This window comes from Pinus tabuliformis, chromosome 4_2 (assembly GCF_031772625.1).
Source record: "Pinus tabuliformis cultivar Carrire ecotype Pingquan chromosome 4_2, CPIR1, whole genome shotgun sequence".
Classification (NCBI taxonomy): domain Eukaryota; kingdom Viridiplantae; phylum Streptophyta; class Pinopsida; order Pinales; family Pinaceae; genus Pinus; species Pinus tabuliformis.
Window position 1 is genome coordinate 702547934 of NC_142304.1, and position 16317 is coordinate 702564250.

At 34.4% G+C, this 16317-nt stretch overlaps 1 protein-coding gene across 2 annotated transcripts in view; it reads left to right on the plus strand.

The window, feature by feature from the left end:
• Positions 1-9504, plus strand: part of LOC149171438 (monothiol glutaredoxin-S15, mitochondrial-like) — a 115210-nt gene extending 105706 nt beyond the window's left edge. For both annotated transcript variants that reach the window (XM_089424084.1, XM_089424082.1), the window contains 3 exons: positions 5369-5435; positions 8918-8996; positions 9082-9504. In XM_089424084.1, coding sequence (XP_089280210.1) covers positions 5369-5435; positions 8918-8996; positions 9082-9132 — 197 coding nt within the window. In that variant the 3' untranslated portion in view covers positions 9133-9504. The remainder of the gene's footprint in view (positions 1-5368; positions 5436-8917; positions 8997-9081) is intronic.
• The last annotated feature ends 6813 nt before the right edge of the window (positions 9505-16317 follow it).

Here is a 16317-nt window from a genome sequence, read left to right on the forward strand (position 1 = left end):
GCAATCTTCAAAACAAAACACAAAGATAAATGACACCAGATAAGTGTAAGTGGTATTATGCTACCCATTTTCTTCTTGATTGTTTTTTATATAAGTAACTTTATAAAAAAATTATTATAATGTAACTTTTATTTTTTAAAAGCTACTTTATAATGTTTTATAAGGTCACTTAAAATATAATTTTGTTAAAGTTAATTTATTTCTATTTGTTTGTTTATGCCAATAGTCATTGTATGAATTTGTAGAGCCACGACCGGACGAGGTTTGTTTGACTGAGAATTGTTGTTTCTACCCCTTGATCTAACACTAGTGTATTTAGACCAACCTATTGCGTACCAGATCCCTGTACGTTTTCCATCAAACTTTCTATCGTTCCTGTGCTCTGCCTCCTTATCTCCAGTGCAAATCGCCAGTTGGCCCCTATATTGACATAGGTCCTCATGAAGCGAACCAGAGCAGCAATGTTGGAAAGATATATGGTGAAAATATGGTTGCCTGCATGAGATGTCGAAGGAAATCTTGAGGTCATCAACAGTGAATGAATAGGTCACCTCATTGTCCTTGGCAGTCGCCATGGAGACGGCCTTTTGAATTCCAATATGGTTATTCAACAAAATCTGCAGCTGGAAAACGTTGATCTGATGGAGATAAATTTTTATCTTCCCTTGAACGAATTCTCTTAAATCTTCATCGACTTTGGATTCAGAATTCCCTTCGGGTTCCTCACTTCCTTTTGTCTTCGAGAACACCAGAGGTTGTACTTTGAAGGGAAGATATCTATAATGCTTTATGTTGGTTACATAGCGGATGAATGCCTCGAAGCTTCTCACATCCTAGGGGACTCTGACAATGGAAACCCTCCCGCAACTTCTGATATAATCGACTGACAAGAAGTCGAACGTTTGTTTGTTTTCATCTTGGTAGAGATGCAACTCTTGTCTGAACTTCTCGGGCGGCCTATAGCCGAGCACCGTGCTATGAGAAGTGTAGAGTATGGGTAACGAAACCTCGGGTCCCACCGAATACAAATTTTTGTTGATTATCATGTATCTGGGACCTTTGAATCCCATGGAGAAAATGAAATTCAGTAAATCGTTGACATCTATCGGTTTCCGGATCACGCATTGCTTGTTGTATACCTAAAAAAGTAATTCTCTCTTGATGGCTTGGTTATTTTTGGTGTCAAGGACCTATTGACTCTCCAAATAATTTATCAATGAATTATTTATTTCTCTGTCCTATGGAGTTAGAGGGAATAATGACAATGGCGGAGACAAACCACAAGAAAGGGTTGGGATCCACTCATCACTAGTAATTTGCCCCTTTGGCTTGTGAGCCATGTTTGTCTTCGATGTGAGGGGAAACATGCTCCTTAATACTCTATCTAATGCGATTGGGAAATCTAGATTATAATGATTATTAGAATTAATGAAACCAAAATGACTCTCACAAGGAAAGGAATTCCCTTTGATATCATGCATGACATTTGACGAAAATGATCCAACATCAATTTTCTCATTGTTTACACTATGGGTATCAATGGCATGTAAGGTATCAATAGCGAAATTAGGTTCATCAATCGCTGGTGCATCCTTGCTCCCATGCTTAGTAGGGCTTTCTGGAAATTCCAATAAGTTAAATGATATAGTTCCATCACCCCTACTGAATTCTTTTCCGCATTCTCTATAAATTGATTGGTTGTTGTCCATTTGATTAGTCTCATCTACATCACCCTACGGAGTACCTAATTCAACATATTCAACATTTTTTTCCAGGTTAGAACATCTTTCATTGTTAGTCTCTTTCATGTCTATATCCTCTTCCATTATAGATGTTGAATATGTTTCAAAATGCTTTATTGATTTTGCAATTGATCTTTTTATTTGCTGTAATGATTCTTCAATCTCACTTAACAATTCAAATTTAGATTTATGATATTCGTTTAATTCCATGATTTCAGGGCCTAAGCTTAATGGAAGATTGTGCAGTAGATAACGTCTAAAGGGTCGAGTTGCTTTGATACCATTGTAACAACAAAATTGTAGCTTGTTGTACTTTAAAATTGTAAATACACAATTGTATTGTAAATAATATTTTTTATTAATAAGCTGAATGTACAAGGATGATAAATGTTACAATGAGGACCTGCTTATATACCTAGGCAGGTGCCCTTTCATGAATGGTCACGTCCTTTAGATATGCCTTCCCATTTAACTAGAGACTATTTAATTAATCGTTATGATTATTTATGATTTACATTTGTTTATATTTATTTTTTTTATATAAACTATATTCGTAACAAATTGCAGGTGCATGGGAGGAAGCCCCATGTATGCACATTGAAGAAAACCTTGTATGAACTTAAGCATGTACCTTGTGCCTAGTACTCTAGGATTGGTGGGTACCTACTTGGGTTGGGATTCGCCAAGAGTGAGGCGAAATCCAACTTGTATTATGTACTTGTTGATGGTGAGCTGCTCATTTTGGTACTTTATGTTGATGGTCTCTTTTATGACGGGATCAGAGAGGCTCATATGGATCTGTAAAGAGGACCTTACTTCAGAGTTCGAGATGAAGGATATTGGATTGATGCACTACTTTTTGGGACTAGAGGTGTGGCAACAACAAAGAGAGATTTTCCTTGGGTAGGGAAAGTATGCAGTTTAGATCTTGAAGAAATCTAGGGTGGAAGATTGCAGGCGTATGTCTACATCTATGATCACTAACTTGAGGAAGATTGATGCTTCCAAGAGTGAGTTGGTGCATCCTACTTTGTATAGGTAGTTGATTGGGTCATTGATGTATTAGGTCAATATTAGGCCAGATATATGTTTTGTTATGAACACACTCAGCCAATTTATTGTGGAGTTGAGGAGCGTTCATAGGGTGGCAACAAATCATGTGCTCAGGTATCTTCGTTGTGCAGTGGAGTTTGGACTAAGGTATGTCAGAGTTGGTTGAGTGTAGTTGCAGGGCTACATAGATTCAGATTGGCTGGGAGCGCAGTGGACAAGAAGAGTACTTCTGGATGTTGTTTTGAGCTTGGGATCAACAGAGATCTCGTGGTTTAGCAGGAAGAAGCACTCAGTGGCATTTAGCTTAGCAAAGTCCGAATATGTGGCAATGAGTCTAGCAAGTGGTGAGGCTATATGGCTTCACATGATGCTCACTGGATTGTTTGGTCTTGAGATAGAACCTACAATGATCCACTATGATATATCAAACTTTCGAAAAGTCCAATGTTTCGTGACAGATTCAAGCATATAGAGATCAGATACCACTTCATCAAGGACAAGGTCCAAAGAGGTGTTGTCAGATTGCAATACATATCCACAGAAAAGCAAGTGGAAGATATTCTCACCAAGCCCCTAGTGAAGGGGAAGTTTATTTTCTACAGGGACAAGCTGGGGTTGGTGGATAATCCCTCTCTTGCTAGGAGGGAGTGTTGATTTTATAGCTTCAAAAGGTATTCTGCATAGGTTATTGTCTTGCATGCAGGAGAAGTCCTCTTTAGGTGGTTGTTCTATAGGAGCAACTATTATTGTCTACTTTCTAAGTTTTTAACTTGGGAAAATTACATTTATTAATTATTTGATTAATGTTGACTTTGGACTAATGTTTATCTAAGGGTAAATATTAAATTATTTAAGTCACTTAGATCTGATCTCCACCGTTGATCTAAGAAGGTTAAGATTTAATCCTAGCCCTTTATCACTTTGGAGATTAGGGATCTGACCTATGGAGAGTTTGTAAAGAGAACTTAAGGGATAGGATGGAGACACATAGGAGAAATTTAGAGAGATTTTCTGAAGAATTTCCATCAGTCATAGTGCAGATTTGGTGAGTGAGAGATTCATAGGCTGAAGAAATCAGAAAAGTGTGCAGCTGGGAGTTCGAGTGAGCACAATTTTGTAGGTTGAGCGCACAAGAGGAGGGCTGAGGTGTGACGTGAGCTTGAAGAGGCCGAGAGGTCGAGGTCAAGGTCAAGTTTTGGAGTGGTTCCACAAGACTGGGGAGGTCAAGAGGGTTGAGGCTGCACTAATGGAGGGGCAGCTTCAAGAGTGTTGAACTTGTGAAATATAACCAACAAAGTGCAGGACAAATTTTTGAGGGTCGATTTTGCCAGGTTTCTCTAGCTGTACTTTTTATGTATGTCTAAAGGGCCATTTTCTGTGGTAAGGGAGCTGGTAGTTTCTCTGAGAAAATTTAATGAAGAGAAATTGGAGGGTTAAAATAATTGTTGTTCTTGTTTGAATTTTTTTGGATTATTTTCTGCTGCTATTTGCTGAGCTAAAGTACCAGAGAATTTTCTGTTTGTAGTTTTCAGGTTTTATTTACTATAAAAAAATTTATTTACTGCGTAAAATAATTTGAGGATAAAATAACTATATGAGACATTAAATCTGAAACTGACACTTGAAAAATAACATTTAGGTTTTATCTTATGGAGCATCAACACTATAGCAGATAGATTTTGTACAAATACTTGGTTGGATGCTACAATACCCACTTAGAAATTTGTGGATATTGGATTTATCTAGGTGCATTCACCATAATTTTTTACCATAACTTATCTTTATATATTAAGGCTTAATTTCAGTCATTTTGGGCATTTGTTTTACTTTTATGGTTTATATTCTATAAATCCCTAGAAACTTGAAAGAGTATTGGCACTTTTCAGTTAATTCATTGCATTTCATTGCTTTGTCTATTTGATTTGCTATTAAATCACTGTCAATTCTCTTACCAAACTATTCTTACAATATTATAAAATGAGAATACCTTTTGACATATTCATGTTTATGATCTTAACAATGTAAGAGTTTCACACCATAATCTTTGCTAGATGAGAAAGCCTTAGGCAATTAAGTGATTTTCCATGTATCCTCAACATTCCCACAGTTAACACCATTTCTGATTATGAACTTACATATCTCCAGGGTTAAATTGTTTGTCATGCCAGTTGAACATTGCATCTTGATTCCCTATTTTAAATATGGGGTTCTCCTTATTCCCACCTTATATAACTAACTTGTTTGGCAATTCATATTACAACAGGTCTTACAAATACTTAAGTAAGATTTGTCGATTAAGCACAATATTCTATGATGCTCAACATGCTTGCTTCTCTATTAAATGTTTCTACTTGCCCAGCACTATTGATTCCTTTTTTTAACAAGGGGTACTTCCAATGTGTTGTTACAGTGCCATTGGGTTGTAAGTGGAGTCAAATGTTTAGATTGTTGTATATACATTTATTGAGTTTTGCTTCTTTCAATATGTGTTGCACTTTGGCTTATTGGGATAGTGATTCTGGAAACATTACTAGATAAGTTCACTGTGCCTTATGTGCAATATTTGTGTGTAGATGTTCCATTTAGTGCAAGAAATATATTGGAGGATCAAGAGCTCAAAGAAAGCATTAAATCTTTCAGGTCCGTATAATTGTTGTCCTGTTTTGCTTCCAGATTTCAGTATCTCATTATGAATCCTATTTAAATATATGAAGACAGTGAATGACTAAATCTTTATTGCTGTCATTTTCTCTTGTAGTCCATTTAATTATATTTTGCATTGTAATCACTTTTATAGTCATGACTACTGTTGTATGTAACCAAGCAATTATGCAGTATGTATTATTTAACTCATGATTAAAAATACTACAATTAGGTTATTATTCTGGTGAGTTGAACTCATCCCAGGAAGGCTAACGTCTTTGACATCAAGCATGTTCAATTCTAAGTCTCAGGGTTTGCTGTATTTGAACCTTGAGGTTCAAAATTCAGCAAATTTGGGTTCGTCCAAGTTTGTCAAAACCTGATGGTGAACGTAATGTCAGACCTAAATGAATTCAAACCTGAGCTGAATTTGAACAAAAGTTGAATTTAATTGTGGTTTGATAGAGGTTTGTTTTTAGGTTTTTAAATAATTTATAATAAAGAAAAATTACACCTAAAACCTAACTCTATCTGTACCCTGCATGTTCGTTTTTCACATGTTTGTCTTCAGTCTTCAAGCCCTGCCCCAGCTCCTTTCTGAACGGTAGATTATGGTCTGTAAACCCTTGAAGGTTCAATCTGCTTAGGCTTTCAGGCTTCAGCTCAACTCTACCAGTGCTAGCAGCTGAACGCTCAGTCCTGACTTGTCTCCAGCAACCTTTGACTCTGCTTCAGTTCTCAAGTGGACAAGCCACTGGCCTATTTCCATTGTGTCATATGTCACAGACTCACAGTGGAGTAGGGCTTCCATAATCCGTTTCATTGAGGGCCAAGGCTTGGGCGAGTATATCACTTTAATGTTGGTGTGTGTGTGTCCATATATATATATATATGTATATATAGACGAAACTAAAGGCAAACCTCATCTGAAACTGATTGGAAAATTCGATTTCAAACTGAGCCCAATGGTTGCCAAACCTGAACTCGAACCTGAACCGTTTGAAATTGATTAAATTACGAAAGTACAAACATGTCCACTTTTATGAACATTATATTGGAGCTGTCAACTATATTCAATCTATGTTGATTTTCTGGAGTTCATATAATATAAGTAGCTTCTTGTTGGCCTTTGCAGACCCTCAGTCAGTGATGACTGCATTGTGTTTAGCATTATTTCATTCAAGTCACTTCTCCATCTAGAACTTATAGATGTATTTACTCAAAGAAATACCAGTACCTTCTAGATTCCCTTCCAATCTGTTGTTCAAGCATGTCTGAGCACTGCTGATCATGTTTTAGTGATACCTTGCAAATATATTTTTGTACAAGAAGAAGATTTTGTTGGATATGCACTGAAAGTTGCTCGAGAATGTTGAATAGTATTTAGCTCATAGTGTATCTGAGATGATATTTTTAGTACCACTTATCCGAGATACATTAGAGAACTGATGTAGATGAGCAGTTTCTTTTTTGAGAGGTCCTACAGCTGAATGCAAGAGAACATGGGTCTTTTGTGCCTCATTGTACGATGAATTTTTTCTGCTTCATTCGGTAGGGACATTGGTTTGATGCCTCAGCCTGAAGGGATTTTTGATATCTTGTATAGTAGAGATGTATATCTATTATTAATAGCTTATTTGTAAGGAACTACTGGGTTGCACAACTAAGCTGTTCAATCAGTTTCACCTTTCCGTTATAACCTTGACATTATCCACCTTAGTGTGTAATCATGCAAGGAAAGACTAGACATAATATTATCACTTTACAAGTTTATAGTTTGTACTGAATATCAGTGCTGTCTAGTCATGCATAATCGATCATCTTCTTTTGTTGAGGAGCAATTTCACATAGTAAAACATTTCAAGCCTCACGAAAAACAGAATCACAGAATATTCTGGTCTAAACCCTACTCACATCGGTTGGAATTGGTATTAATGCTTGGAAGTTCTATTTCAACCATGTATTATATGAATAATGCAACGCAAGGTAGCCCACATGCATTTTGGGATAAAACAGTATTCCTTTTATACTTTTTAAGTAGAGGTAACAAGTTTTGGAGAGTGATTAAAATCCATAGACCATTGCAACATCTTCGTTGGATATATGCCCTGATTGTGATTTTTTTTTAACCTTAAACTTGCATCTTCCCTGGTCATATATCCTAGCAGGGCACATATTGATGTTTATGTAACTTCACTATTACACTCCAACTTTTTTGGTTCTCGGAGATAGACTGAGTTTTTAAACTGTACAATTTCAAACTCAAAACAGCATATGAACTGAATTTAACATCAGCTGCGTGGCAGCGAAAAATTAGGGGAAAAATTTCTGCACTGGGTTCATTTTCCATGGCAGGGAAAAATTAGGGGCAAAATTTTGCCATTGAGCTATTTTTCTATGTTTTTTCATATTTTTTTTCTTTTTTTTTTACCAATTTCCATTTTTGTCTAAATCTGATTTACTCGAACTTTTTATATGGAAGTTGAATATTTTTACAAAAATATCAGCAAACATTTTATAGTTGGAATTAATAAGATTTGCGAAAGGTATCTACACTTCAGTATGGAATCTTAGAAATTTTCGTGCCGCCTGCTAATTTTATAGAGTATAGGGGCACACTGATATGTATTGGTTATCAAGAGAATTTTAAAGTTTCTTGATAGGCAGACAGGCTCTTTGTAAAATTGAGGGTTATGAAGGTTTAGTACAACTCAATAGTATGATTGCTATTACACCTTTTACCCAAAATTTCACCAATTCTCACCGACTTTTAGATGATTACCGAACAGTCTCTCCTTGAGTTCTCAAAACATTCTTTTCTCCACGTTTTTTTCTTGCACGGGCTGAATTGGCAACCATGGTGGGCTTGTACTCATGTGATAAGGGGCCGTTTCTGACCGCTACCACTATAACCTCCAGGCATACCAACATGGCCTCTGATGTGGCACACAGGACTAGTCAATGGTTTGAACCAATGACGTCACAAGGAGTGCGTTAACAGTGCACTTGATTGCCAACTGATCTACACCCCGGGGGTTCCATGGAATCATTTTTAGTAGAATATCATGTCTCCATTTATTTTTCATTAAACCCCACTGAATTATTTGTTTGGTGAAATATTGAAGAAGTTAATATTCACTAAAAGGTAATAATTTTCTTGTGACCTCTTTACTAACCACTATATTCATATGATAACAAAGGGGCAATCACTTGAAGCTTGTTGTATGAGATGATCTTAGGTTAGCATAATCTGTAACAGCATGCGAAAATATATTAGATGATCTTATAACTTCAATAACTCTTTAATATTCTTGATTGCAATTCAATGGGGAAAGGTGTCATAAACTTTGTCATTTTTAGGCTGCTTCTAAATCATTGCTCGAGTTATAGGCTTGGCTTGGGAGTTTGTATATCTCAATTATAATGGCACATTATATTGCAGCAATTGTATATCTAAATCAATGTGTTAAATTATACAGCAATTGGCCCACCTTTCCCCAGATCTTTATAAAAGGGGAGTTTGTTGGAGGCTCTGATATTATCTTAAACATGCATCAGGTAAGTGTCTATTAAGATGCATGTGGTATCATTTATGTTTTAATCTTGTTAGATTAAGCTAATAAACGTGTTACCTTGCTTACAGTCTGGTGAACTAAAGGAAATGTTGAAGGATCTGACACCACCCAGTAAGTAGAGGGTCAGGCACGATTCTTGTGGGCTCTGGAATGCGTTATGTTGCATTCTATATTACAATTACTCCATGTTTAATAATCTATCTAAGCTGAGGTTGTAGGAACGTGTTGATTATGCATCTCATCTAATGGGATGGTTCTTAAGAATTGTTGTATTTATCTTAACAATTTAAGATGTTTATCTTGCTGTTAGCCTTTGATATTGTAATATGTTATGTTTCCATTTGATATTTTATTCTGCCCCGAAGTATTGTAGTGAAATACAAAGGTGTCTTGACATCTGGACAGTACTTTTACATCGATTAGTTCGTATTTTAAAGTTGACACACAATATGAAAGGGAAGCCTGCTACTAATAAAATAGATTTCCTAGTCTCATCCTTGCAGAGGTCTGGACATGGAATACCTTGTATTGTATTCAATAACAATGATTGTTAAAGGTCTCAAAGGATTCATATTCAATAAGACGAGAGCATGTAGACCAGGAAGGTCTCAAAGGATTGTTAAAGATGAACATAAACATTGAAGCTCCAGGGTTTATATATTCACTTTGCACTAAAAATTATGCCTAGTGATATACGGATGTATGTTACCCTAGATCATGAAACCTATGCAATTATGATATTTGTATTTTGTAATGAACAAAGGGCATTTCATTTGAATGAATGTTGTTTTCCACATCTTTGTTCAAGTAATTTTAGAATGACATTTTTGTTCTATGCAAAAGCAATTTTGTTGCCTTGTTGTCTGCTTCATAGATTGATGCATGTTTCTGCAATAGTACAATGATTTTGATGTTAGAAGGGAGCATATGTAGACGAGGAAGGTCTCAGAGAATGTTAAAAATAAGCATTAGCGTTGAAGCTTGGATGATTTGTATAAATTGTGACTGGTTATATATAGAACTATGCTACCCCTAGAACATGAAACCTATGCAATTATGTTATTTGTCTTGGATAAGGGATTTTCATTTGAATAAATGTGGCTTGGCACATTTCTTATTATAGTAATTTTAGAATGATATTTTGCGTCATGCAAAATAAATTTTGTTTTTTATTTTTCTTTTATAGTGATTTTATAATGGTTTTGATGTACCAAGAAGGTGATCTGTAGACTATCATGGATATTCCACTAGGGAATTCATCATAACATATATGTGAAAATAAACTGAAATCTATACGAAGAAGGGTTAATTCCTTGTAGATTCTAGATTTGTTATTACTGTTTTGTTGTTTATGCATGTAAGAGACGCTATGTAGAAAATAGAAAATAGGTAAATACACCCACTCGCGAACCATGATGAACACCAAGATATGCTCTGGTAAAATCTTTTGGGAGAAAACGTAGTTGGAAGTTGAGGTTGCTTTGCTATCTTTTGTTTGGAATGGAAATGATGCAAGTACAAAGGTGAAGACACTTTTTATGGAGTTGTCTATCACTTGTTTCTTGTGGATTGCTACAAAACACAAACCCCATATGTTATGCTCTCTATTTATCCAGATTCGGTTACTCTATGCTACTATGGAACAAAATGCAAACAAATAGAATGAAACCTCCTTTCCTCTTAGTGGGCTTGGTTATAACACAGCTTGATAGCCAATTAAGGGTTAAGTTTGACTCCAACTCTCAACTATAATTGCAAATTTGACCCTTCTCTTCTTTCCTCCATATTCTCGATATGGCTAGCCCATTTTGCATGAGTAATGGGGGTTGACATGGCATCTCCTCGAATTGTTAATCATGATAAGTCAACCTTTGAGAAGCATAACTTTTGCATTTGAAATCCGATTAATGCATTTCTTGCACTGTTGGAAAGGTGTAGAACAACCACACATGGTCCATTGCTTAAGTAGGAAAGTTTTACCCCCAAAAACCGTCATTTAAGGCCTCAAATTGGGCTCTCAATGTTTTAGATTTCAATTATCGAAATTGGTTCCATTAATAACATTGTTCATGTAAGCTATTGTTTTCAAAATTTTCTCTCTAAAAATATCGAGATGGATGCAAATTATATAATGTTTCAATTTAGATCATATCGCTAAAAAGGAAACCCATAATAACCCTAGAACATGAAATTTACGTAATTATATTATTTATATTAAATAACAGAATTTCATTTGAATAGTAATTTTAGAATGGAATTATGTCATCCCAAAGAAGTTTTATTGCCATTTTTCTTTTACAATGATTTTCATGTGACGAGAAGAACATGTAGACCAAGAAGGTATCAAAGATAAATATAAGCATTGAAGTTTTAAGGATTTGTAGAAGAATTTGCATGAATTCACCAAACTATAAAAACATTGAAACTTCGAGGATATATAAATTGGGTGCATTAATTTGAACAAATTAATATATGAAATTATGTTATTTTTGTGATATAAAATTATCCTCACGAAATTTGCAAGGATTTAGCAAATTATAAAAATATTAAAACTTCGAGGATTTATATAATTGAGCGCATTAATTTGACCAGTTAATTTATCTTATTTTTGTAATATGAAATTATACTCATGTAATGATCCAGACTCGTCCAACGGATTTTATTTAGAATATTTTAAAGCGACATTTTATTTTATTCCAAACTTTGTTTGAATTTTATTTACGTATATGTAATTTGTTTTATATATATATATATATATATATATTCTAAAGTAATTTTAAAATGATATCAATTTGCTTTGGTATCTGTTTGTAGTATGATCTATATTTTTTTGAGTAATTGTAGGTTGTTTGGTTTAGAGAGTTTTTAAGTGTGATATTTTGGAAAGTTTTCCGGTTTATTTGTTTTACTTGACCAATTTTATCTTGACCATCTTCTACTTGTTTGTTCTTAACATTTGATCTAATACCTATTATTTGTTCTAGAACATTTGTTGTTTCCTTCCGCTCTCGTTCTTCCCGTAAAAGTGAATTTCCTGGTATGAATTTCGATTTAGTTTCATAATGTATGTTTTTTATTCCCGACTAATTTGTTTAGAATCTGGCTGAGATTTATTGAAATCGCAAGTTTGACAAGTAAACTCTTCACCATCGAAGTGCCCTAGGTGTTTTTTAAGGTGCTGAATCCATATATGCAGTGAAAAAATCAGTTTAAACAACACAAATCAAGATTTGGCCACAAAATTTTCATCAGATTTAAGCAGAAATCTGACAGAAAACGCTGCACTCAAAGACTACTCTATTTGGTTTTTATTATGATTTAAAATTTTCCAAAAAAGATTCAAGTGCATTATAATTATAATTATGTTATATGCTATAGAGTTATTCCCAGTGAAATATGATTAAGTTATATGACTTATAATATAACGTATATGTTTGTTTTTTTTTTCAATTGTAAGTTCTTTGGTTTTCATTTACGATGTAAATATTTCTTTAAACAAGCTTAGAGTCACAATACAATTAGAATATTCAAATTTTTAATCAAAGTTTTATGTAATAGAATATGAGCTTTTGTCTATAGTATATCTTATGTTAATATATAAGATGAAAATTTTAATGATTTGTTGCAACAATTCAAGAGCTGTTATATATATATATATATATCAGAATGAGTATTTTTGGAGAATTGTTAATTTTGATCAGTTAGATCTAAGACTTTTGTGATCCATAATGTATATATCAATTTCGTCGACCCAATCTCAATGATGTGATTAATCCGAAAGACTGATATATATAAATTTTGATCAGATTAGTTGTCACTATTATATCACATACAACTATTCCATAATTACCACTAACTGGTCAGTTGCAACATGTCTTTGGAAAACTTGAACCCACACACGTATGGAAACAAATTATTCACCAAACCATTCAAACTAAGATCTTTTGTCTATATTTTATATTAATATCATTAGTACATTAACTATATTAAGCATGATACGAGTAGTTTAGTAATTAAGTCGATTAAACATGTACTATAAATTTTTTATAGTATTAATAAAAGGATGTAATCTAAAGTTAGTGGTTTAAAGCTTTGGATGAATGTTGTGAGTTTTATTTTAGTAAAGTTTAAATTTGTCGTCGAAACTAACTCAAAATGAAGACATTTATGCTTGAGTTTGTACTCCATGATGGTACTCTATTCACCAGCTTTAAATACTTTTATTTGTAATACACCACAAAGCTTTCATGAAAATGATAATAATCTATTAATATTTTTAACATCTTATCTATGTTTACATAGTAGAGTGGAGAATTTTAACAAGATTTATTAAGATGTAATGATAAGAATGTGCAAAAAGTAAATGTTAAAGATTGTAGCTACAAGGTATAGGGTTAACAATATGTAGCATGATGGGTAGAGTGAGACACATCACCACAAGAAAAAAGGAGGGTATGAAATAACCACTTAAGTTTTAGGGTAAATTTGATAGGCCCTTCTAGATAAGAAGAAATTATGAAAGAAGGCCATTAGCTTAATTAGGGTTTCAAGGTTGATTATGTGACCTAGGGGTGTAGATTAATTATGGTAATTCAATTAGGTCTCAACAACAATAAGAAGTAGCAACAAATTCATGGAAGGTAATTAATGTATTGATATCATTTAGTGAGCTTTGAAGATGAAAAATGATGAAATCAAAAGACTCACTTATAAGAATGTTGTCATAAGTGCATATGCAACTTAAGTTGAAGATGAGAGGCCACTGTATATCTATGGTCCCACATCAACAACCAAAATTGATTCTTCCAAGCTTGGCCTATTGCTAGAGGAATGCTCTAGGCATCTTTGTGCATGTTTTTTAACAAGAATATATAGGCATTTAAAAAGGTACATGATGCTTGAATTGGATGGTGGTCAAGTAATGCATAGTGGCCTTACCAAGAAAGCATTTTCTTCGAAAAAATGATACCATAGTGAGGCAAACAACTATGCCCTGTTCAATTAGTCAGGATAGATTATGTGTTTCTCATGCCTTGCTAATCATCAAGTTAGCTTCAACCCTTACCGTCATTGTAAGGGTTTCTCCACTTCAACGACCTTGCACATGTTGCTTCACTACCTTGCAAATTAAATTTCATCTTTATCTATGATACAATGCAATAAAAATACTTATATCTACCATATCAAAGATTAAATAATTAAGTTTTCTATGGTGATTTCAAGTGTCTTCATAAAGGTGGTCCATTTTATCTTTGGTTGTGCTAGAATCCCCATCAAGGTAAAAGAGTTGAATCATTCAATGCATGGGCGGGTACTAAGTTAATGGGAATGCCCATGACAAGGTAATGAACCTTAAAAGGAGAAACCAAATCAAAAGCAACAAATACTTGTAGAGGTGTTGGAGATGACATGAACAAGTCTATGAATGTGGGGGAGTAGGAGAGCTAGATAAAGATTTAACACTTATATATGTTGGAAATACAGGCGAGGGGAGGGGGGGGGGAACAGGGTGGTGATGGGTGAATCAATATTTCATTATTTTTAACTATTTTTATCTTTTAAAACATTTGTTGCACATAAATCATGAAACACATTTTTTTATAGACGAAATACTTATACAACTTTTCTTTGTAAATATTTTGTAAATTTCCATGTACAAAGTAAGCAACAACTTAAAACTTTCATATGAACCAACCTATAGGAGATTTCATTCCCCTAGTTGAGCACTAACTCAACAATTGTAGGCATCGACCTACAAGAGACACCAATACCCCCAGTGGAACACCAACACAACAAACTGTAGGCAACAACCTACGTCTTCAAGCTTTTTATTGGATCTATCATCAATAAACATTTGTCCTCAACAAATTCTTCAGTGAGTTTTCATCTAAGCATGCAACCTTCTGGTTTGTGCCTTCAAGCTTTGATCACATCCACTTGACTTGCACACCTTAAATTTTTGCTCTTCAACTAGGATTCTTGACTTAGATCTTTAGACTTGATCTCCTACATGTCAATTTTATGTATTTGATCAAAAAGAGGTATGCCCACCAGGTAGCTTGTACTCAACACTATAGATTTCTTTCTGCTATGTAGGGCTTTTCAACACATTTGGAATCAAATAGGCCTTTACAACCTTGAAGGCTTGTTTCCTGCAACCTATCAACCTTTGCACTAAACACTCACCTTATGCAACTCACAGGCCTATCACAAAAATTGTCCATGATAACCTTGTTTTTACTGCACCTCTATCCACAAATATCAGACTAGAACTTGGTCTATAATAGGACTGCAACGTCGACCACAAACCAAACTTGAGCTTGTTGATTTTCCATGACTTTCTAATCAGATAATTACTTCTAATGATTTATTCATTAATCCATCTTATGTCACACACATCATTAAAGCAATTATACATAGAAAATCTCAACAGTAAAACAATAATGACAGTAGGAGCATGAAGAGACAGCCAAACACAAGACACAATTTTTTACCCTAGGAAAACCCTAACTAGGGAGAAACCCAACAACCTTTTCTTATGAGAAGTTGTTTAATTCAACAAGAGATACAATTATTTTTTTAGTCAAATAAAATCAAACTAACCAACAAACAATCCTAGGTCAAACTTGGTCAAACTACCCACAAGCTACCATAGTTAACCTGTGGTCAAAGTGCTAAAGATAGGTTGAATTTAAACCACTTGATGCTACCTAAAGAAGTTTTGTTTGTTGCTCAAAATCTTCCCTAGAAAAGTTTGACTAGTTGGTCAATTCCTGCGGCCCACATGTGCAAGGTCAACACTGGTCAAAGAAGTGATCTGTCACAAAAAAATCGTCTTAGAGAAGCTCGACCTCTTTTCTCATATCTCTCTCCTTCACACGTGTGAACAAAAGATTAGTGCTTTTGATGATCCACATTGTGTCAAAATGGTTGAGGTAAAATGACAGTATATAATGAATGATGGAGGTTGAATTATTGTGTCCCTGGTTGGGCCGACTTGACCTTTTGGAGGAAAAAAATTGAATTTCAAAATTCAGTTTTTCCCTCTTTTATTTGGAGCTGACTTGAATTTGAAATTGTAATTTTCTTTTTCTTTTTCTTTTAAGGGCTTATACAATAAGAGAATACCAACTGCAACTACCAAAATTTAACACTCCCTCTTAGCTAGGGTGGTATTCACTTTGACTTCTTCAAATGTTCTCATTGTTAAAAAGGTTTTCTCCATCCCGAGAAAAAGGTTAAATGAGCTAGATATGTTAATGTATCCATTCACTTCATGTTCTACACCAGAACCATGTGGAAAG